The following is a 22,805-nucleotide window of genomic DNA, read 5'->3' as shown; positions in this document are numbered from 1 at the left end:
TGGTAACCAACCACATGGTCTTGTGCTGCCCGAAGTGCCCCGCCGTGGGGCTGTCATGCAACTGTTTGAGCACCCGCCCTCTTAGTTCCCCATCTGGTATGTAGAGTGCCCCTTTGTAATATAGTTTTCCGTTCTTTTCCTCAAAACCCCCTGCGTTCTCACCTGTCTCCCTGAGTTCCCTAAGTTTTTCTTGGGCATATTCATCGTTCTCAATACCCTCTACCAGTTCTCTTTGCCCCACCAATGCCGCCCCACAAACCCAGTGGTCCTCCGAGATGATATGTCTTTCTTCCGCCCCTCCTTCCCCCTCCAAGTACTCAGGTTTTCTGGAGAGAGCGTCCGCCCTGACATTCTCAGCCCCTGGCACGTAGCGAATTTCAAAATTGAACTTGGAGAACTCTTGCGCCCATCTTACTTGTCTCTGGTTCAATACTCGGGCTGTCCTCCAGTATTCTAGATTTTTGTGGTCTGTCCGCACTTGAACCTTGTGTTGCGCCCCAATCAACAGGTGTCTCCATCTCTTGAACGCTTCGTGGACGGCGAGTAATTCTCTGTCGTACACTGTATAATTCCTCTCAGATTTGTTCAATTTCCTCGAGAAGAAGGCACACGGTCTCCATTCTGACGTATTCAGTCCTGGCTGCAGGAGCACGGCGCCCACCGCTCTGTCAGACGCGTCGGTTTCCACCCTCATCGGCTGCTGCAGATCCACGTGTAAGAGTTGTTCTTCCGAAGCAAACGCCCTCTTTAAACTTTCGAAAGCTCGCTGCGCTTCTTCCGTCCAGACAAATTTCTTCTTACTGCTGAGACAATCCGTGATGGGGGCTGTTAAGTGGGCGAAGTTCTTGATGAACTTCCGATAGAAGTTTCCGAACCCCAAAAACCTCTGCACATCTTTCTTAGTTTTCGGTGGCCTCCATTCCAGCACCGCTTGCACCTTGCTAGGATCCATGGCCAGCCCCTTGTCCGACAACCGGTACCCTAGGAATTCCACCTCCCTGGTGTGAAACTGACACTTCTCCAGTTTCACCCACAGCTGGTTTTCTTGCAGTTTCCTCAGTACCTCTCGTACATCTCGCACATGCTGCTCTTCATCCTCTGAGTACACCAGTACATCATCCAAGAACGCAGCGCAGTTCTTGTACAGCAATGGTCCTAGTACGTGATTCATGAATGATTGAAATACTGCCGATCCCGCCTGGAGGCCGAAAGGCATAACGCAGTACTCAAATGCTCCCAAGGGGGTGAACATAGTGGTTTTCCACTCATCTCCCTTTCTCATACGTATCAGGTTATACGCCCCCCTCAGGTCCAGCTTGGTAAAAATCTTCCCTTTTCTCACCCGGGTCAGAATGTCATCGATTCTGGGCATAGGGAAAGTCACGGGTTCGGACACTGCGTTTAGGGCCCGGAAGTCCACAATTAATCTCGGTTTGTCCGAATTTTTTTTGTCCACAAAGAACACTGGGCTACCCCCCACCGCTCGTGACTCTCTGATGAACCCACGCTTGAGGTTTTTGTCAATAAACTCCCTTAGCTCCTGCATCTCCCTGTCAGACATTGCGTACACCTTGCCCACTGGCAATTGTGCTCCTGGGAGTAAGTTGATTTGGCAGTCAAAGGGTCTGTGCGGGGGTAGTTTATCTGCTTCCCTTTCGCTGAAGACGTCGGCAAAATCTGCATATTCTCATGGTACCCTACCTTGATCCGTTGCTTCTATCTTTGCTAACGTGGCCTGAGTGCCTACTTGGCCCCCTTTTTCTGTGCAGTGTCCCATACAATGTGCTGACCCAAAGGAAACCACTCTCTGATGCCATCCCACAAGCGGATCATGCAGCGCTAGCCAGCTCATCCCCAAAATGATGGGCGCTCCTCCCAAAGTGGCTATATTAAACGCTATCAGTTTCGTGTGTCTTGCCACCCTCATTGTCATGGGGACAGTCTGCTGGTTTACTTCTCCCCCCAACAGCGCCCTCCCATCAATCGTGGTCACCTGCAGGGGATTTTTTAAAGGGATGGTCTGTATCTGATGTGCGGCTGCAAACTCCTTACTCATAAAGTTGCAGGAGCTGCCTGAGTCTAATAGCGCCTTCACCTTTAGTGGGTGTCCATTTGCCAGCTCCAGCAATACCTCTATTACAAGAGCTGGTCTTGGGGGTTCTGGCGTGGGCACATTTACTGTTCCTTGGCCTGGCTGCTGTGCCCCGTCGGTGGCAGCCAGGCGTTGGCTTTTACTTGCTCCTTAGCTCCTTCTCCCTCCTCCCCAACAGCTCCCGCCATTCCTTGCCATTCCTTTCTTTGCGGACAAACTCTGGCAAAGTGACCTGGCTGTTGGCAGAGAAAACATTTCTTGGCGCCTTTTCCCTCCTTCTTCCGCCCTTCACTGGGGTTTGAAATTGCGCGCGCGCGCGCTGTTCCGATTTCCATCGGCTCTGCTGGCAGAGAAGGCTGCTCTGGAATCTCTGGAATGCGGAAATCCCTCCAACGCTCCCCTTTCCCTTCCCGCTTCTCCAAGGCTCTGGCCTCCTGGCGTGATCCTATGGCCAGCGCTGATTTAGTCAGATGGTCCATAGACTCCGCCCTGGGCCCCCGGGAAAGTTCGTCTTTCACTGCCGAAGATAGTCCTTCTTCGAACAGCATTTGTATCGGTTCCGCTGACAAATCCCAACCTAATTTATGGATCAACATGGTGAACTCAGTCCAGTACTCACGGACAGATCGGTTCCCTTGTTTACACGCCATTAACTGCCTGCGCGCCACTCCCTGCTCAATCTCGCTGGAAAACATCAGATCCATGGCGCGAAAAAACTTCCTTGTGTCCCTTAGGGCTTCATTATTGGCTGCCATTAGTGGCCTCACCCAATCTTTGGCCCCGCCTTCGAGATGCCCAATCACATAAGCAACCCTCGAATCCTCATCAGGAAAATCATCAAACTGCAGATTGAGGGCATATTGCATCTCTGTCCTGAAGGCTTGATAATTCCTGGGATCACCCCCAAACTTCTGCACCAGTCCAGGCACTTTCCTCGAGAGCTGGGCGGCTTTCCCCTTTTCTGCATCATGAGCCCTCCTCTCCTCAAGCCTCGCCGTTTGCAGAGCTAACTGTACCTCCAACATCCTGTACCTTTCTTCCAGGCTAGGACCGGCTGCAGCTGCTCCCCCATCTCCGGCTCCGGCTGGGTTGCTCATGATGCCTCTCTTTGCACAAGCTGCTTTCAGGGACTGTCAGATTGCTGTGGTGGGATAATGAGCTGCTTGTGCGTTAAAGCTTGATCCCTCAGAGCTCACTCAGTGTAGTGAAGCCCTGCCTTGAGCGGAGCCCTTCGGGGTGGCTCCATCAGTTGCTGGTAGAATCTGACAGTGGGCGTTTGCGGAAACGTTTCCAACATAAAAGCTGTTTCACGGACATGCGCCTCCTGGATTCCCTGCGTGACAGTTTCCGGCGAGGGGTGGGGGTCCTTAAAGGGTGTCCTGATACCTCCTCACTGTTCTCACTGGAAGTATCCCAGAGCCTCCCCTCCGACTCCCTTTCCTTTGGAGCTCCCGCACTCCCCCTACTGGTTCCCTCTTCTGCTGAAGAAGTGTCTCTCCTATTCTCCTGAAGCCTTCTCACCACCTGTCCTTCCGATGGCAGTTCCCTGACACCTTGGTTTCCAAACATTTTGGAAGTCGAACAGACTTCCGGAACAGATTCCGTTCGACTCCCAAGGTACCAATGTACTTTAATTTTAACCCGTGGTTTCTTCCTCTGCCATAAAAACAGATAAAAACTTTTTGCCATTGTTTAAATGATAAATCATTAGTCAAAATTTTTGAAATAAAAACCTCATTCTAGGCAAAACATTCATCTTTATCACCGAGATTCTACTCAATGACAATTTTATCAGCTCCCATCTTGACCTGCCTTTTTTTATTTCAGTCCATGTCTTAACATAATTATTTTGAAACAACATAAAATTCATATTTGTCATAGTAATACCCAAATATTTTACTCCACCCCCAATTTGAAACTCTTTCTTCTTCATCAAAACCTTCTGATCTTCTGTTGACATGTTCCTTGTCAGTATTTTCATTTTCTGGTGAGTAACCTAAAAGCCTGCTAACATACCAAATTCATTTAGCTCAACCATAAGAATTTTCATTCCCTGTCGCAGATTTTCCAAAACTAACATGACATCTGAAGACATCTGAAGGCAGCCTTGTTTAGGGAAGTTTTTATTGTTTTATTGTGCTTTTAATTCTGTTGGGAGCCACCCAGAGTGGCTGGGGAAACCCAGCCAGATGGGCAGGGTATAAATATATTATTAGTATTATTACATGAAGTCATCATTATAAGTTTCTTTTCTTATCTTTACTCCCATAATTCTCTCATCTTGTCTAATGTCTCTAAGCAAGACTTCCAAGACCAGGATGAAAAGTAGCAAGGGAAATGGACACCCTTGCCTTGTCCCCTTCTGTGTCTCAAAGGTCCCTATTAACATTTATCTAGACTATCTGGAATTATAAATCGATTTTACCCATTTAATAAAGTTATCTCCAAAGTTCATATCTTGCAATACTCTAAACAAAACAAAAATACCCATTTCAAAGGCTTTCTCTGCATCCAAAAATACCAAAACAGCTTGCCTCTCATTATGAAAATTCAGATATTCCAAAATATCAAACACATTTCTGGCATTATCTTTTAGGCAGAAATCCACATTGATTATGATGATTGAGAACCTGTAAAATCATTCTTAATATTTTGGACAAAATTAATAACTTATAATCACTGTTCAATAAATAAACAAGTTGATAGTTTTTCACTAATGTCAAATCTTGAGCTTCTTTAGTTAAATGTTTCTGTGAAGCCTTTGAGTACTAGGTGGTCCTAATCCCATCTTGGTCCATGATAGCCAATAAGAAAAGATTGCTCTGGTGCTCAGGTGTAATTTCATTCATACTTTTTATTATTATAGTCATACATCCTTAAAATACTTCAGTATCTATATTTCCCTACTTATGTGCATAAATAATGAATAAAGTTTTAAAGAATAAAACAAATTGCTCATTTTCTTTAGGATAAGAAAAATCAGCTAGTGCAACCTAGGTCAAAGCCTAAGAATTACAAAGTCATTTGGAATATCCCATCAACTGAACAAGCATCAGCTTCTGGATTGCAGCTGCTAACTTTTTAAAGGCAACAGCACAATTTTGGTTAACAAAAAGAAGTCCTAGTAGGGTTGGGCAGTCTGAAATGTCCTGCTGTGAAAATCAAGTGTTTCTTCTTAAGTAGTCCAAATACAGTGTTTCTTATTTTAAGAGCCAGAAGACGATCTCCTTTTCAACTGAATCCAGATGCCTTTATTTGGACGAAGAATCAGTTCTCCTACAGGGCCGAGTTGATCGCGTTGCTGCGTACTTTTAACACAAAAGCGCCGTAGAATGGTGGCTAAAATGGCCTTTTCTTCCATCTGTGCAAAGCGCTGACCTGCAGAGGGGTTGGAAAGCAATGACAAGATACAATTAACCAGAGCAATACATTGGTACCTCAGGTTACAGCCACTTCAGGTTACAGACTTCGCTAACCCAGAAATAGTACCTCAGGTTAAGAACTTTGCTTCAGGATGAGAAGAGAAATTGCGCAGCAGCAGCAGAGTGGCAGCAGGAGGCCCCATTAGCTAAAGTGGTGTCTCAGAAGAGTTTCAGGTTAAGAACGGACCTCCAGAACGAATTAAGTTCTTAACCTGAGGTACCACTGTAATACTATACATATTTATTATTATTCAGTATGAGCCATGTGACACTGAGGTCAGATTCTCAGGTTCATAAAAAATAATTGAACACTTTTCTATACTTATACAGATGGTGACGGATTTACAGCCACTGGCGGGAATGAGTGAAAAACTGGAAGGGGTGGATTAATAGTGTAGAAATAACTTTTAGATCCAGGTACAACTGTGCTATACATTGGAAAGTGAAGACAAGATAGAGTTAACTAGAACAATAATATGTATTTATTATGATGTTTTAGCACATTTTTAATATTCTGTTGGAAGCCGCCCAGGGTGGGCCAGGTATAAATAAAATTATTATTATTATTATTATTATTATTATTATTATTATTATTGCCACATGACACTGAGGTCAGGCTGTCAAATTCATTTAAGAATTATTAAACACTATTCTATTATTATTCAGATGTTTATTCAAAATTACCAAGAAGGTAGTATGGGGGGAGGGGCGATGTATATAAAGCCACTGGAAGGAGTGTGTGAAATGCTTGAAGAGGTTCAGCATCATAAAATCATAGAATTGTAGAGTTGGGAAGGGACCCTGACGGTCATCTAGTCCAACCCCCAGCAATGCAGGGGTGTCAACTAAAGCATCCATGACAGAAGGCCATCCAATCTCTGCTAAAAAACAAAACTCCAAGGAAGAAGATTCCACTCTCTCTTGTGGGGAGTCTGTTCCACTGCCAAACAGCTCTTACTGGTCTTCCTTATAGATAGACATAATCTCCATTCATATAACTTAAACTCAGGTGCATTCACTTCAGTCACTTACTGTTCTCAAGAGTGGTTTGACAATCTGTCGTTCTGCCTAGGGAACTTGGAACTACAGCTCTCTGATGGAAATAGAAGTTTTGTAACAACTCTTAGACCCCTTAACAAAGTACAGCTCCTAGGATTCTTTGGGAGAAGCCATCACCATTTAAGATGGTGTAATATTGCTTTAGATGTGCAGTGTTGCTGGGGCTTTAGTAGATTGCATAATCTTTCAGCTTTGCTGTTGGATAATCATCCCCTTTAGACAGCTTCTGCTACTGACTCGTTGTTGTTGTTTAGTCATTTAGTCATGTCCGACTCTTCGTGACCCCATGGACCAGAGCATGCCAGGCACTCCTGTCTTCCACTGCCTCCTGCAGTTTGGTCAAAGTCATGCCCCCTTTTCCTTTCTAGAGCAATGGAGAAGGTGGAAGGCCTCACTGGGCAATAGCAGGACCACAGCTGGTGAAAGGGCACCGATTTGCCATCCTCTAGCACTGTCTGCCTGAGGCAATTACCTCAGGTTGCCTAAAGCTAGGGCCAGTCCTGACAACAACAATACATTTGTAGGCCTTGCTCTAAGTACAGTGGTATCTTGGGTTAAGAACTTAATTCATTCTGGAGGTCCGTTCTTAACCTGAAACTGTTCTTAACCCAAGGTACCACTTCCGGGTTAGCGGAGTCTGTAACCTGAAGCATCTGTAACCTGAAGCGTCTGTAACCTAAGGTACCACTGTACTATGACAAAAATCTCCCTTTGAAAGATCAGTTACAGATAGGTAGCCGTGTTGGTCTGCCATAGTCAAAACAAAATTAAAAAAATCCTTCCAGTAGCACCTTAAATACCAACTAAGTTAGTTCTTGGTATGAGCTTTCGTGTGCTCATACCAAGAACTAACTTAGTTGGTCTTTAAGGTGCTACTGGAAGGAATTTTTTTATTTTGAAAGATCAGTAATGGAAGCATACTGTGCTCTGGAGTTCTGAAGAGATAGAGATTTTCTTTATTCTCATACATACCAATACAATTCCTGGGCCCAGCAGAGAAAGGTACATATGCATATGGGTGCCTCCCAGCTGTGTTCTCAGGGAAAAATCGCTCAGGTCTGAATTCCTCAGGGTCTGGGAAGACATCAGGGTCTCTATGCAGTGCATAGGGCACAATTATGACATCAACCCCTTTTGGTGCCTTGAACCCTCCTGCCAAAAAAGAAGAGATATTTGTTAGTCTCTTCTTCCAGAACCACCCCCAATAGTACTAAGCTTATAGTCACAGTGCATCAAAGCATTAACCAACCTGAATTACTTACTTATATAACATTCCTCACTCAGTGTACGGGCAAAAAATGGAACGGAAGGAAAGAGGCGAAGAGCTTCTTTAATAACACAATCCAGGTACCGTAGTTGCTTCAAATCGTCCATGGTAACATAACGATCGGAGTCCCCTGAGAATAAACGTGTGTTATTCAGACACCTATTTTAAATCAGGGTGGAGCAGGAGGCAGTGTGGGGTCTAACCCACTAAACTGCCATAAATCATTTCTGTGCTTATGCTTAGAACCAGCTCATCAGGGCTTCCTTTTTGCTGGCATAAGGTCTGACCACACTAGAGCTGCAAAGACCACAGCACAAAAAAGCATGAGGTCTGACTCCTGACTCCAGAATAGCATTTTTGTCAGCAGAAGGCATTGCTAGGAGAGCCAGTGTGATGTAGTGGTTAAGAGTGGTAGTCTCGTAATCTGGGGAACCGGGTTTGCGTCTCCGCTCCTCCACATGCAGCTGCTGGGTGACCTTGGGCCAGTCACACTTCTTTGTCACAGTCACAGTCACAGTCACAGTCTCTCAGCCCCACTCACCTCACAGAGTGTTTGTTGTGGGGGAGGAAGGGGAAGGAGATTGTTAGCCACTTTGAGACTCCTGAAGGGGAGTGAAAGGTGGGCTATCAAATCCAAACTCTTCTTCTTCCCATCTGAGAGGTGGCAGAACCAAGTTTCAGCTGAAAAAAAGCCTTGGTGCAAACTCTTCTTCTGCTGCTGCCACTAGGGGACAGCACGTCCAAGCATTCATAACTCTCCTTTAAGCTGCAATTCTTTCCTAGGTGGTCCCTTTTAAGAGAGTTAAAGCAGTGCAGCATCATTGTCTAGTGAAGTGACAGGATGCAATGCATCAAAGATTGAACCTGCAGAATGTTATCTGGGAGCCTTTGATGTGCAGACCAAGCCACTGCAGCCAATACCTAAAAGGTGTAATGTTTGGAGCTGGAGGGGAGATTGGCCTAAGCACTGGACCTTCTGGCTGAGGTTAAAGGGAAGTGGGAAAGGTTAAAGGTTCTAGGAAAGTCTGCAGGACCATAGTTTCCCAACCTGATTTAGAACAGGGATGGGGAACTGGATCCGACCAGGGGGCCAGACCCTTAATCTTCTTACCACGGGTCAATTTGGGTGGGGCTGCCAACCTTTCAGAAATCACAAGGGCTTGCTGTAACCTGCAATCAACTGCAATGGCAGTTGCAGGAATCCCCTTTGAGGTCTACTTGCAAAGGTGCTTTGGATCCAAATCACCTTTGCAACCAGACTTTCTTCCTCAGCAGACATTGTTGTTCAGCTGACGGCCACCGATGGAGAAACCCCTTGCATGCTTGGGAACGCCTTAGGACAGTTAATCCCAGTGGTCATTCACCCTTTAAGATGCCAATTGTCCTCTTGTAACCACATCCACCTCTGCTCCAGTCTCAAAGTCACAAAGAACATCAGGTGTGGGGCAGGTGGGTGTAGTTTGGTGAAAACAGCCTCATGGGCCAAACTGGGATCTGTACTTGTGGCCCAGAGGTTCCCCATCTCTGTGTTAGAGGAATTTTGCAACATTTATGAGCATTTACTTAGATAAACACCTGTTTACCACATTTGCCCAGGTTCACACCCAGAGGAAAGGAAAACTCACCAAAAATTTCATCCAGTTCACGGTGAACTTTTCTTTGGACTTCTGGATCACACCCAAGCAAGTAAATGCACCAATTCATGGCAGCAGCGGTAGTATCATGACCCTTGGAAGAAAGAATTAAATGTCTAAAGTTTTATCACACACAAAAAAGATATCTCAGCTGCTGGCCCTTTCCAGGACCTGAACAAAATATTTCCTCTAGCACCCACAACCTTTCCTCTAGCACCCACAACCTTTGGTTTTGCACAAATTTAAACTTCTAAGGCACCAGCCACATACACAAGAATGAATATTTCAAAAATTTAAGTGTATAGGCAACAGCAGATGCCAGGGATTCTTCCAGCTCTGGTCAGTACCCATGTGCCAAAGGCAGACTGACACTCCTTTCATTCATTTTATTAAACGGTCACAGACCAGATTAACTCGTACAGCTAGTCAGCGAAGCATCACATCGGAAAAAACAAAGGACAATTTCAATACAGATTAGGCCATAACAGCAATTAAAAATTAGACAGCATGAATAAAATTAAGTATTTGCCTTTGCCTGCATGTTGACATTGGAAAGCTCTTGTTTCCTGCGCCTAATAGCGGCTACACAAAATTTAGCAACATTGATCATGATTTCAGGAACCTTATCTTCTACCAAGGCTCTCATACATTGGAGTTCTGGCTCATTTTTAAGCTTTTGTAGAACTGGGACAATAAAGGTCAGGCGTAGATCCTCGTAATAACTACAGTGCAGCAGTACATGCAAACTTGTTTCCACTTCCGATGAGCCACATGGGCAAACACGTGACTCATATGGTTTGCCCTCGTATCTGCCTAACAGCAGGGCAGAGGGCAGAATGTTGAATCTGGCCAGGGTAAAGGAGTGTCTGTACTTAGGTATTTGTAAATCAGCCAGATAGTTTGCGGGTGAGAACCCTCTCCCAAAGTCTCTAATTGTGGCATATTTATCCATTTTGCCCATATGTGGCATATTTATCCATTTTGCCCCTACATTCCAACTGGAAGGGACGTGGGTGGTGCTGTGGGTTAAACCACAGAGCCTAGGACTTGCCGATCAGAAGGTCGGTGGTTCGAATCCCCGTGATGGGGTAAGCTCCCATTGCTCAGTCCCTGCTCCTGCCAACCTAGCAGTTCGAAACCACGTCAAAGTGCAAGTAGTTAAATAGGTACCGCTCCGGCAGAAAGGTAAACGGCGTCTTTGTGTGCTGCTCTGGTTCACCAGAAGCAGCTTAGTCATGCTGGCCACATGACCCGGAAGCTGTACGCCGGCTCCCTCAGCCAATAAAGCGAGATGAGCGCCGCAACCCAAGAGTCAGTCACGACTGGACCTAATGGTCAGGGGTCCCTTTACCTTTACCTTTACATTCCAACTGGTATACATATAAACTGGTTTGTTTATATGTATCTATTGTGTTGCATGGGATGGGGTTGGCTTATTTGCTGTAATGTGTTGTATTATCCCTTTTTAGATATAAACTACCCTGGGACTTTACAGTGAAGGGTCGGTGTAGGAGGAGATGAAGAAGTCAACCAGCCATACCAAAATCAACAGAAAGTCCTCTGTACAAAATTGTCTTCCCCAGGTTGGTGAAAGATGAATAGTCGAAGAGGCATGAACAAATACTCCTAGTGGATAGAGTTCCACAACTGGGAGTGGGAGCTTAAAAAATTGCTCTTGTAAGCCCCAACTACCCTGGCAGCCACAAAAATACTGCAAGAGGGCGCAAAGCAGGACTGGTGAGGGGCATTGTTTGAAGAGTGTCATGAACCCCTGACAGAGGGGTCCGCATGGACAAGGTTTGGCCCACAGGCTTGAAGGTCCTCATTTCTGTTTGAAATGACCACCTGTGGTCAGAATTATTATCCCCATACTGTAGTTACTGGCCTAAATGAGACTGAGTTGCCAGCATCCAGCTAGGAAAGAGATTCAAACCGGAGATTTCCTGAGTTCTGGAAGTCACTTACAATGAAAGCCTCATACAAGGTTCATTGAGCTCTATGGGGTTTACTCTTGGGTAAATGGGTAGAGTTCTGCAACCTAAACCAGCACTGGGCATTCTATACCTCAAACATGAATGTATCCACTTCCTCTCGGATGTCCAGGTAGCTCAACTTCTTCCCATCGTCATCGGTGGCATTCAGAAGCATATCGAGAAAAGCTCTCCTGACTTTGCGCTTGCTTTGATCACCGTTGCTGACAGCATTGCTTTTATGCCGCTCCTGGTTTTTTAATTCACGAGCTTTTTCTGCAATAACCTTAGATAGCGAAACAAAAAAGGTGTTTATTTTTCAGGTTGCATAATCCAATGTGTGCATTCCCTGCAATACCAAATAATGCAATGATTGTCCCCTGAAATAAGTGATGCGCTGGGTCAGTGCACTGTTAAACTGTGATAGATGGATTAATGAATGAAGGGAATCAAACAAACTACAGGCAATAGTAAGGAAAAACATAGCAGCTTACATTATCAGTAAAGGTGTGAAGTATCTTTAGGCTCCTGTAATGTTCTCTCCCTTCTTGGAACATGAGGTACAAAAGGTTAGGCCAGAGCCAGGGGGACTTCTGTCTGTGGTGAATCAGATCGCTCATCCTAGGGTAACAAGCAACAATGCTGGATATATTTCTAGGAAAGTACCATAAAGTGCATGAAAGAGCCCAATTTTTTGCTAGTAGGCTGAGAAAATCAGAGTGACATGTAGAGATGCAGAGAAAAGTGATTCACATGTAAAACAGAGCCCAGTTTGGGACATACAGCCCCAAAGATGCAGTGTGAACGCAGCTTCTATGTGAGCATTCAACCCACACAGAGGCCCTGAATTGTGCTATTTAGCCCCAATGAGGGGCAGGGAGGAAGATCACACAAAGCAGGCCTTTGGAAATTTATCGTGCAGAAGGCTATCTGCATGGTAGAGGAAAAAGACTTTTTCTCCGTGTAGCCTCCAGTAAAAGTTTTTATGGATTAAGGCTCTGCTGCAGAGATGGGGAACCTGTGTCCCTCCTGATGCTGTTCGACTCCAGCTACCAGCATCTCTGATTTCTGACAGGCCACTGGTTCACCATCCCTGCTTCTAGAAAGGAGATCACATTGACACCTACCTGTAGACAGCTCGGACATACTCGGAATCCTTATTGTGTTGTGCTCCTATGTTCTTGCCCATAGCCGTTTCTAGGAACAGGAGAGAAAGAACTCAATCAAAGAATCATGCTCCTACAAACCAAGAACAGGACATAAAAGGGAGACCTTACTTCGAGTCACACACTGGCCCATCGAGCTCAATGCTGTCTACACTGACTTCCCAGGTTTCAGAGAGAAGTATTTCCTAGACTCATCTGGGGATGCCAGGATATGAACCCAAGGTGCCCTGCATGCAAAGCACTGAACCATATGGTCAAATTGTAGTACTATTGTACTAATACCACACCTGTGGTCATTGTTTCCTGGGATTCCCTTTTGGTCCCATAGTATGTGTTCTTGTGTCCCAGCCCTGACCTGCATTCAGACTGACCACAAATCAACAGTGATTCAATTTGATTACAATTTGACAATGAACTATTTCCCTTCTCTATCAGTGTAGATCAGAGGTTTCCAACCTTTTTGAGTCCATGGCTCCCTTGACCAACTACATTCTTTCTGTGGCACCCCTGTGGGGTTCAGGAGCCCAGTTATGTGATCCCTTGCTTACAGAGCTGGCAGCCTCTCACGCTTTTTCTAACACCCTCCCTTGTGGAATGTTCCCTCAGCCTTCTCTCTCCTCTCCTGCAGCTGCCGCCCCTGGTCTCTGAGCTGCCCCCCACCCCATTCCAAAGAGAGGGGCCTGGGAAGCATCCCTGGGCAGCCCCAGAGGCACCATTTGCCTGGGGAACTTGTAGCCAGGGCTGCTGTAACCAACAACCACACAAGCCTTTGGGAGGCAGAGACGTGAGAGGGCATCAGAGGGGAAGAAAAGATGGACAGAGGCCAGTGTTGCCTGCAGTACCCCTGACCATGGCACACAGGTTCAAAACCACTGGTGTTCTCCACCGTGGATCACTGAATCAGCATTTAAATGAATAGCAAGCTATTAACACTGGAAAACAACACTTCTGCTCAATTCTTCCAGAAAATGAGCAGGGATGTTTAAACCTCATTTATTGCAACACTTTGACAGCAACCACAGCACTTACCACAGATTACATCAAGGGCACACAATGTGATGTAGAAAAAGCAATCAAACGGCTCCTTGTCCACATGCTTTTCAAGTTTCTGAACAAGGATATTGGCTTGTTCATTCATCACTTCAAGGAAATCTTCTAAAATGGTGAAATGGAAGGTGGGCGTTAACATTTTCCTTCGGGACCGCCATTTGCCCCCAGTGCTGCAAAACAGAAACTTAAATATTATTTTTCTCTACACAAACAAGTCTCAAAATGCACACAAGTCTGAAAATGCATTAATGCCTTCAAGTAGGACCTGGAACAAAACACTGCAGCGCGCAGTGCTCCAGTTCACTCAATTCATCCTTGCCCCCAGCTGGCCATCCCCCCCCAAAAAAATTTTTTTTGTTAAAATGAGTTAGCACAGGTACCAAACAGGAGGAAAATGGAGCAGGACTGCATCCGAAGCCCCATCTCCAAAGTCCATATTCAGCACAGCGTCTGAAAGGGGCCTCCCATCTGCAGTGAATACCTCTGTGCATGAGGAGGTGCCCTTTTCACATATTCAATAGGGCATGAGGAGGTGGACACGTGGAGTTGGAACTAGAATGTTGGGGGTGTGACCTATGACCCCAGTCCCATTTCTTCCTTCACACATTCCTTATACAGTGGTGCCTCGCAAGACGAAATTAATCCGTTCCGTGAGGCTCTTCGTATAGCGGTTTTTTCGTCTTGCGAAGCAAGCCCATTGACAGCTTAGCGGATTAGCGCTATTAGCGGTTTAGTGGCTTTTAGCGGATCAGCTGATAAGCGGCTTATCAGCGGATCAGCTGATAAGTGGCTTAGGGCTTAGGAAAAGGGGGGGAAGGGAAAAAAACCCGCAGGAACTCGCAAGACATTTTCGTCTTGCGAAGCAAGCCCATAGGGAAATTCGTTTTGTGAAGCGCCTCCAAAACGGAAAACCCTTTCGTCTAGCGGGTTTTCTGTCTTGCGAGGCGTTCGTCTTGAGGGGCACCACTGTATATGTGTTGAGGACGACTAACAGCTCAACCAGTATTGGACACACCAGCTACACTGTGTTCCAAAGGTTGCAACAAAGGGGTACACTGCGCACCCATGTTCCAGGGGTGTATTTTCCTTACCTCGTTAGAAGCCCTGTGCCCAGCCAAGGATGCAGAAACTTGTAAGGATCAGATTTTGTAATATGCTTAGAGCTACTCAATACAACCTGCCAACAGAAGAGATTAAAAAACATAAATTCTTGACTTTGCCCTCCAATGCTGCCTTCACTATCTAAAATATATTCTAGTTGAGTTCAAAGTGACGGCTGTTGATTTAGCAGTCTTAGCAGCTCCTTTGCTTTCTCTTTAGATTCCAGAGCTTGATTATGCGCTGAGGGTGTGGTAGGTCCTGACATCAGATTGGTATTGAAGTATTTAAGATCCTTCTTAACTTCACACTTTAAACCTATCGCTGGACAGATAAAATCCTTCTAGGATGGGCTGTTGTTTTACACCGCCCATAAAACACTCTTAGCTGCTTCTAGAATTCTAAATCTTCCTCTCAGGAAATCAAAACCAGGCTGCCCTGCCTAGTTTAATCCCACTCTAATAGTCCAACCATATCTGCCCACAGACAATCCTTTTGTCCAGCATAAGTGGTAGAAACCTTACACCCAGTCATTCCTTGAATCTGGCAGGTGGAATTCTTTTTAATCCCTTTAGCAGCTGCCATTGTCAAAATCCTGCCAAGGTAAAAACCCTCCACCTCCACATGTAAAAAAATACATCCAAACAGATATAATGGAAAATGCATATCACTATAATACAATTTACTTAAAACAACAACAACTGAACAAAGATAACAGCACTCTGCTGATGTTTTCAGACTAGTGGATCATTAACAGAATATCTGCATTAAAAACAATCCTCGCGCTGACAGTACAAAATGAAGTTCAAGGTTTTGTACAGCTCAAGCTTTACATAAGCAATTTATCTCACTCCTGTTCTTGGGTTGCAGAAGTACTTCCAATTTAGCAGGATCCAAGACTGGATCCAGCAACACTGATTATATTTATTAAGAATTAAGTCCTATCAGCTTCCACAGGACTTACTCCCAGGTAAGAATGCAGAGGACTGGTGCCTTTAATATGCAATTGCATCTGAGTCTTTTCAAGAGTAAGTTCCAAAGGGTCCATTCAAGCTTTCTCCCAGGTAAGTGTGCATAGGACAGCGGATGAACCTAAACAGATACCCACTACTGAGCAAGCTCCATTAGAAACGATGGAACTTATTTCCGAGTAAAAGAGGGAGAGGCATATAAAGCACCTGGTAGAATGGAAACGCTACGGCTGTTGGGTTACGTTTATCTTCATGGGGACATGCTGAGCAAACCCGCCTTGGAAGATGAACAGAGTTTTTAGGTTATCTTCTCCGATGAATGGCAGCTGACTGAGTTCTCATTCAGACTGCTTTATGAAGGGGGTGGTTTATTTCAAAGGTGCAGCAGCATTCCTCTTTTTTTACAGGAGGTATTCAAGGGTAAGAGGGACATGGGTGGTGCTGTGGGTTAAACCACAGAGCCTAGGACTTGCTGATCAGAAGGTCGGCGGTTTGAATCCCCATGATGGGGTGAGCTCCCATTGCTCGGTCCCTGCTCCTGCCAACCTAGCAGTTCGAAAGCACGTCAAAGTGCAAGTAGATAAATAGGTACCGCTCCGGCGGGAAGGTAAACAGCGCTTCTGTGCACTGCTCTGGTTCTCCAGAAGCAGCTTAGTCATGCTGGCCACATGACCCAGAAGCCGTACGCCGGCTCCCTCGGCCAGTAAAGTGAGATGAGCGCCGCAACCCCAGAGTCGGTCATGACTGGACCTAATGGTCAGGGCTCTCTTTACCTTTACCTTTATTCAAGGGTAACCAGCACTGCCACCTCTTTGTCGTTGCTGTTAAAAAGTGTGGCACTTACTGTAACAACCCCATGGTGAGTACCGGCACCTATTTTTTTTCTAGAATAAAAGCACCATGCAGCAGGATCACATACTGTGATCCACGTCCTGTCCCAATGATGGAATTAGGCCTGGGAGGACTAGCTCCCATCCACACCAAACAATTTTTTCTAAGCCTGATTGCAGTGTGGAAGGCAATTTTCAGAGAGGTGCAGCAGCTGTGGAGCAAAGAGTTAATGCTCCCCATGCATCCTTCCCCTACCCTTGGGGGGGGGAATGAAATTACACACATACACCCTAGGAAAACAAACCTTCAGGGGGGGGGAGGGAATCGGGGACTAAGGGAAACTTGTTTTCCTAAGTCCAATTGCCCCATGGGGAGAAGAGGGACAAAGAGGGGAAGAGAGAAAATGGGAAGGGGTGTGTGTGTGTGTGTGTGTGTGTGTGTGAGAGAGAGAGAGAGAGAGAGAGAGAGAATATGCAAATTAATAAAGAGAGTAGAAGGATGGAGTGAGAAGCGTATGCGAGAATAGAGGACGGATGACCAAGGTACATGCTTGTGCAATGCATGTGAATGGATGGTACATGAGAGAATGGGGTGGCTCTGCTCCCACTTTGGCCCTATTCACCATCCGCTTCGGCCCCACCCACCACAGGCATGCATGCACCCCTTGGCAGATTATTCTCAAGGGAATGTGGCCTTTGGTGGGTAGGAGTTCTCCAGACCTGTAGTAAAGACTAAGAATGAGAGACTCACCTCTACGGTTTCTGGATGATATAAGATAATAAAGGGCAGTGGTCCTACCCAGAGCTGTAGTAGTGGGGTATTCCATAACAACGCAGTGTAATCCATCAACTGTCTAAAGAAAGCTGGGTTGGGAGGAAGGAAATGCATCAGGTATGAAAATAAGAAATTCAATATCCCACCTCTATGCTACTTGTTCTCATGAGAATAGCACCTACTCTAAGCAAAGATCAACAGCCACATAGCAGGAGGCCCCTCTTCCTAAATTCGGATTGCAAGAGACATGGGACTCCTTCCAACCTCCCACTTTCACATCAAGTTTAAATTCATGTAGCACGCTCAATCAGTTTTGGTAAACATCAGAAAGTATAAGAGCACATTTACATTTGCTTACAACTCATCTTAACCATATAAATAACCCCTCTTTGTGGGTGATTCCATATAAAGAGGCTCCCCATTGTTAGTGGGTAGTGGGCCCCACTCTGACACAGCATATAAAGTAATCCATATTTGATCATTGTGACCATGTAATTGGAGAAAGGGACCCAGAAGCAACAGCAAATCAAGTGGCTCAAGAAGTAATAGATCTGTCCTGAATAGAACAGACACCCTTAGTCCTTTAAAATGACGTGAGTGCAATAGATGAGGCAGGAGATGTTGTAGCCCAGCAAAGAGGTCCTGTCATATATTCTTCTAATGAAAGTCTATATAACTGGCCAGCTGATCCAGCCATGATAGGAGAAGATACATCTGCACCTCTGCAAATACAGTCCCCATCTTATAATGGAGTATTAACCATGCTTGTAAACGATTTTGCTAAAGCTGATTCAGTTGAAACAGAGGCTAAAACCCCTTCATTGTGTGGTGTTTTACATGATCAATGTTTTTTGTTTATGCAAACAGCAGATAATTTATTTCACAGAATGTGGGTGTTGCAAAACAAAGTTTCAGGCCCAAGAGCAACAGCTGGCACTCTGGTTGGGTAAGTGGAGAGGGGGATTTTGACTGGCACTTCACAGTCAGGCTAGCCCTTATTAAAGAAACTGGAGAAAGTGAAAATGATGGATTGGCGGACCATCAAGACTGGGCTCAGTGAGTTGTCTTCAGATTCAGCAACCAAACAATTAAATGACATTTTCCAAGGCTGGAAAAAGAATTCATACATTGTGGGAAATGTGACAAAAGAATGCCACATTTTTTATACAAAGAAGAACAGCAGCAGCTCACATTTCTAAGTTTGGTAGTTGTCAAAAAAAATATGTCTACTACGGTAGGCAGAATATTCAGCATTGCAGAATTGCTCAGGAGGCAAAGAATGTATAAAAGAACACCTTTTTTGAGAGTTGGATAATGATACTTCTAAAACATTCTAACCATACCAATTTACTCAATTGCCAAGATAGATACTTAAAGTATTTGATTTCCTGCTCTTAATGTAGCTACTTTATGTAACATGCTCTTAACACACTTTGTTTGGAAACACTTTGATTCACCTAGGAGATTTCATGTAACTATTTTGGAAACTGCAGTGCTTACTTTTAAGTAAAACAGCATTCAGTTGAACTTGCTCCTAAGCCCTTTGTAGGTTCTATGTTTGAAGAAGGAATCTCAACATGAATAGGGGGCTTGAAGCTATATACATATCAGCTCCCTTTCCCAATGCCCCTTTCTATGCACCAGCCTTGTCCACAACATCCCTGACCTCCTCAAATTAAAAAAAAAGCTTCAGGCATGCAGGTTCCTAACCATAGGGAACATTTTTAATGCATTCAACTCACTGTACTGAGAACGTCCTTTAAGACATATCCACTCAATTTAGGAAAACCAAGGTGCAAGAATGTTGAGGTACAGTAAATGAGACCAAAACATAAGAGGGGAAGTTGAACGCAGCAGCCCCATTTTCATTGGGGCCAGTACACCGGGGGATGTTGATGATACTTTCTCTCTCTCCTGGCATCTGTCTGTCTTGGGAGACAATGGAACTGTGCGCCTTCGGGGGTAAAGTCAAACCGTTGGAGAATTACAGCACCTGCTGCAGTTGTAGAAACCAATACAGGAGGGACATGTTTTATTGCAGGCAAGATAGATGAAGGCATCTGGTTTTGCTGCTACAGGTGCACCGTGGCATTTCTCCTCTCTGCACTCCTCCCAGCAGTCATTCCTCCTCTGGTCACTGACTGTCGGTCTCCACACATTGCAATCATCTACAAGAGATCCCCACACAATGGGGTTGATGTTGCCAGTCTTCACGTCACGTTTGTAGACATCTTTGTAACACAGAGTTGGTCTGCCAATGGGCTGGGTGCCTGTAGAGCACATTCTTGGGGTTCCTGCCATCTTCCATTCTGTGGACATGACCAAGTCAACAGAGAAAGGAGTGCAAACATGCTGGGAACATCGGCTTGTGAAAGCACATCTTTGTTTGTCCTGCCATGTGACTCCCAAAATATTCCTGATGCAGCGCATGTGGAAGGCATTGAGGCATCACTCCTGGCAGCTGTAAGCTGCCTACGACTCCCTTCCACAAAACAGTGTGCTCAACATGCAAGCCTGGTAGACCTTCATATTGGTCTTAGACATTAGCATCACATTCTCCTGGAACCTTTGGGAGAGGTGTGCCGTTGCCATAGCTGCCTTGCCAATATGCTTGTCCAGCTCAGTGTCAATGGAGAGGTTGCTTGTTATGGTGGAACCCAGGCAAACAAAATTACCTACCACTTCAAGCATGTGGTGTGGAGTGCTGGTGATGTTCTGATCTAGGATGGTGAGGCCAAACTCCATGTACTTTCTTCTCCTGTTGGAATTCTCTGTTCAAGAACAATGCCTGAGAGGCCTCTAAGAAAGCTGCGTTCCAATACACAGTTAGGAGACAGCCAGTGCACTAGGTTAGTTCTCACTAGGGCTGGTGGGGCAGAAGGCGGGGAGCCCAACTGTAGTTGGTAAAGGTAAAGGTAAAGAGACCCCTGACCATTAGGTCCAGTCGTGACGAACTCTGGGGTTGCGGCACTCGTATCGCTTTATTGGCCAAGGGAGCCGGTGTACAGCTTCCGGGTCATGTGGCCAGCATGACTAAGCCGCTTCTGGCAAACCAGAGCAGTGCACAGAAACACCGTTTACCTTCCTGCCGGAGTGGTACCTATTTATCTACTTGCACTTTGACATGCTTTCGAACTGCTAGGTTGGCAGGAGCTGGGACCGAGGAACGGGAGCTCACCCCGTCACGGGGATTCAAACCGCCGACCTTCTGATCGGCAAGCCCTAGGCTCTGTGGTTTAACCCACAACACCACCCGCGTCCCTAACTGTATTTGGAGTCAGAGCCAATGACAGGCAGAGGAAACTCCCTCTACTTTTCCCCTTATCCTCATCCTCCCTGCCTAGTTTTGGAAGAGCAGACCGGAGACTTATGACGATACCCCCAATAAATTATTAGAGGGGGGCACACACACACCCAAGTTGGTGGGCATTGCCATTCGAATGATGTGTGCACGCCTTATCTTTTGATTGATTATGTAAGTCCCGGCTTACCTGGGCCCTCCCAATATTTTATTCAAGGTGGCCCCCCTGTTCACAAGTGCAATGCGGAATACAAGAGAAAAGTTTAAAGAATATTAAAGTAAAAACCAGCCTTTTCCGGTAAAGCATAAACTCACACATTTGCAGTAAAAAGATGGATGGCTGCATCTCAGCCACACCTCAAACAAGAACACGACTGTGGGGCATCTCACCATAATGAAATTAAGAGATACAAGGACAGATACAGTGCCTACTTTCCTGTGCCTATCCTAGGAAGCGCCGCTCCCTTGAGTATTGTTCGCCGCTTTTAGTATACAAGTCACGATCGACAGACGCTTACTTATTTCCAAACCTTGAGAAACGAGGCTACTTTCGTTTTTCCCCTCGGAAAACTCTTGCCAAGCTTTGCAGCCGCTTCCCGCCGCCCCCCCCCCGTCGGCCTTTACCTTCCCCACCGCGTTCAAAGAGCAGCGCGTTGCCCAGCAGCGGGTACCAGGGACTGATCCCCGGGATGGGCTTCAGCTCCATGTATTTCCAGTAATGGTCGAGCAGCAGGCGGGCGACCCAGACGGCCAGCAGCGTGGCCAGCGCGGCGAGCAGGGCAAGCGCCCAGGAGAAGAGCCGCTCGCCCTCCGGAGCCATCGCCCAAAAGCCCATCGTCACCGAGCGCGGACGGCGTCGCTCTGATCCGGAAAGCGAAACCTTTTGCTGAGAAAAGAAGCCCCGGAGCGAGAGGAGGAGGCGGAGCCGGCGAGGGGCAGGACTGCGAGAGGGGAGAAGGAGGTCACGGGAGGGAGAAGCAGAGCGGGGTGACCTCCGCCTCTAGTCAAAGAGTGCAGGCGGGGGCGGGGAGGAAGAGAGTCCCGGGGGTGGAGAAAGGTTGCAGCCTTGGGTGCTTGGTAGCCAAGCGAAACCGCGAGCAAGAGGCGACCTGGGGGAGCTCTGAAGTCACGCCAGGCCTGAGGAAATGGATCGAGAGAGGAGTTTTCCTTCCTCTTTCATATAACACTAGAACTCGTGGACACCCAACGAAGCTGCATGTTGGGAGGATTTAGGACCAGCGAAGGAAAACATTTCCCCACCCATGCAGAATTGGCTCCCGCAGCAACCATGGCTGACCACCAACCTGGATGGCAAATTAGGCAAATTCATACAGGATGCTGGACAGGGACATCATTGGCCTGGACCAGCAGGCTCTTCTTAAAGACCTGGTTGCTAGTGGCGTGGTGGGAAATGTGGACGTTTTCATCATCAAGGTCCTCAAGGCAGCCATAAGGAGCACAATACACTGTAGAGGGAGCGTGAGCTTTCTGGGAGTCCCCTCCGTTAAACTCAGACATGCTTTCTTCTGACTACAGTGCAAAGGAACCATTTAAATAGCTAGCCTAAACCGCCACCTGCAGATCGCCGAAGAATTGATGCTTTTGAATTATGGTGCTGGAGGAGACTCTTGAGAGTCCCATGGACTGCAAGATCAAACCTATCCATTCTCAAGGAAATCAGCCCTGAGTGCTCACTGGAAGGACAGATCGTGAAGCTGAGGCTCCAATACTTTGGCCACCTCATGAGAAGAGAAGACTCCCTGGAAAAGACCCTGATGTTGGGAAAGATGAAGGGCACAAGGAGAAGGGGACGACAGAGGATGAGATGGTTGGACAGTGTTCTCGAAGCTACCAGCATGAGTCTGACCAAACTGCGGGAGGCAGTGGAAGACAGGAGTGCCTGGCGTGCTCTGGTCCATGGGGTCACGAAGAGTCGGACACGACTAAACAACTAAACAACAATAAAAAACCACCACAAAAAAGGAAATTAGGCAGCCTCTCATTAATTATTTCTGGCATTCTCTGACTTCCTAAGTGAAGGGGTTGCTAACCTTGCTTTTGCCAATGGCCACATTCACACTTGGCCCCAGCCTTCAAGGGCTGCATGCCACCCACAGAGAGAGTGGGGACAGAAACAGAAGTAAGCAGCTTTCTCTTCTGTGGACAGCAC

General features: G+C 46.2%; 1 protein-coding gene across 2 annotated transcripts; it reads right to left on the bottom strand.

Moving 5' to 3' along the window:
- Positions 1 to 4,921: 4,921 nt before the first annotated feature.
- LOC307223743 (cytochrome P450 4V2-like) lies at positions 4,922 to 21,516 on the bottom strand. 2 transcript variants are annotated; one of them, XM_079990044.1, is made up of 11 exons: positions 21,260 to 21,516; positions 17,311 to 17,423; positions 14,752 to 14,837; positions 13,640 to 13,830; positions 12,572 to 12,641; positions 11,939 to 12,065; positions 11,539 to 11,730; positions 9,466 to 9,568; positions 7,836 to 7,970; positions 7,546 to 7,725; positions 4,922 to 5,470 (listed from the first exon to the last, which is right to left on the bottom strand). In XM_079990044.1, the coding sequence occupies exons 1-11, from the start codon at positions 21,468 to 21,470 to the stop codon at positions 5,298 to 5,300; spliced, it is 1,581 nt and encodes a 526-aa protein (XP_079846170.1). In that variant the 5' UTR covers positions 21,471 to 21,516; the 3' UTR covers positions 4,922 to 5,297. The 2 variants fall into 2 exon arrangements, with proteins under 2 accessions (XP_079846170.1, XP_079846171.1); XM_079990045.1 differs by lacking the exon at positions 21,260 to 21,516 and adding an exon at positions 20,014 to 20,220.
- Positions 21,517 to 22,805: the final 1,289 nt, after the last annotated feature.

Source organism: Podarcis cretensis (assembly GCF_951804945.1).
Source record: "Podarcis cretensis genome assembly, chromosome: 9".
NCBI lineage: Eukaryota > Metazoa > Chordata > Lepidosauria > Squamata > Lacertidae > Podarcis > Podarcis cretensis.
The sequence above is the reverse complement of the archived record's forward strand: the minus strand, read 5'-3'. Positions and strand labels throughout refer to the sequence as shown.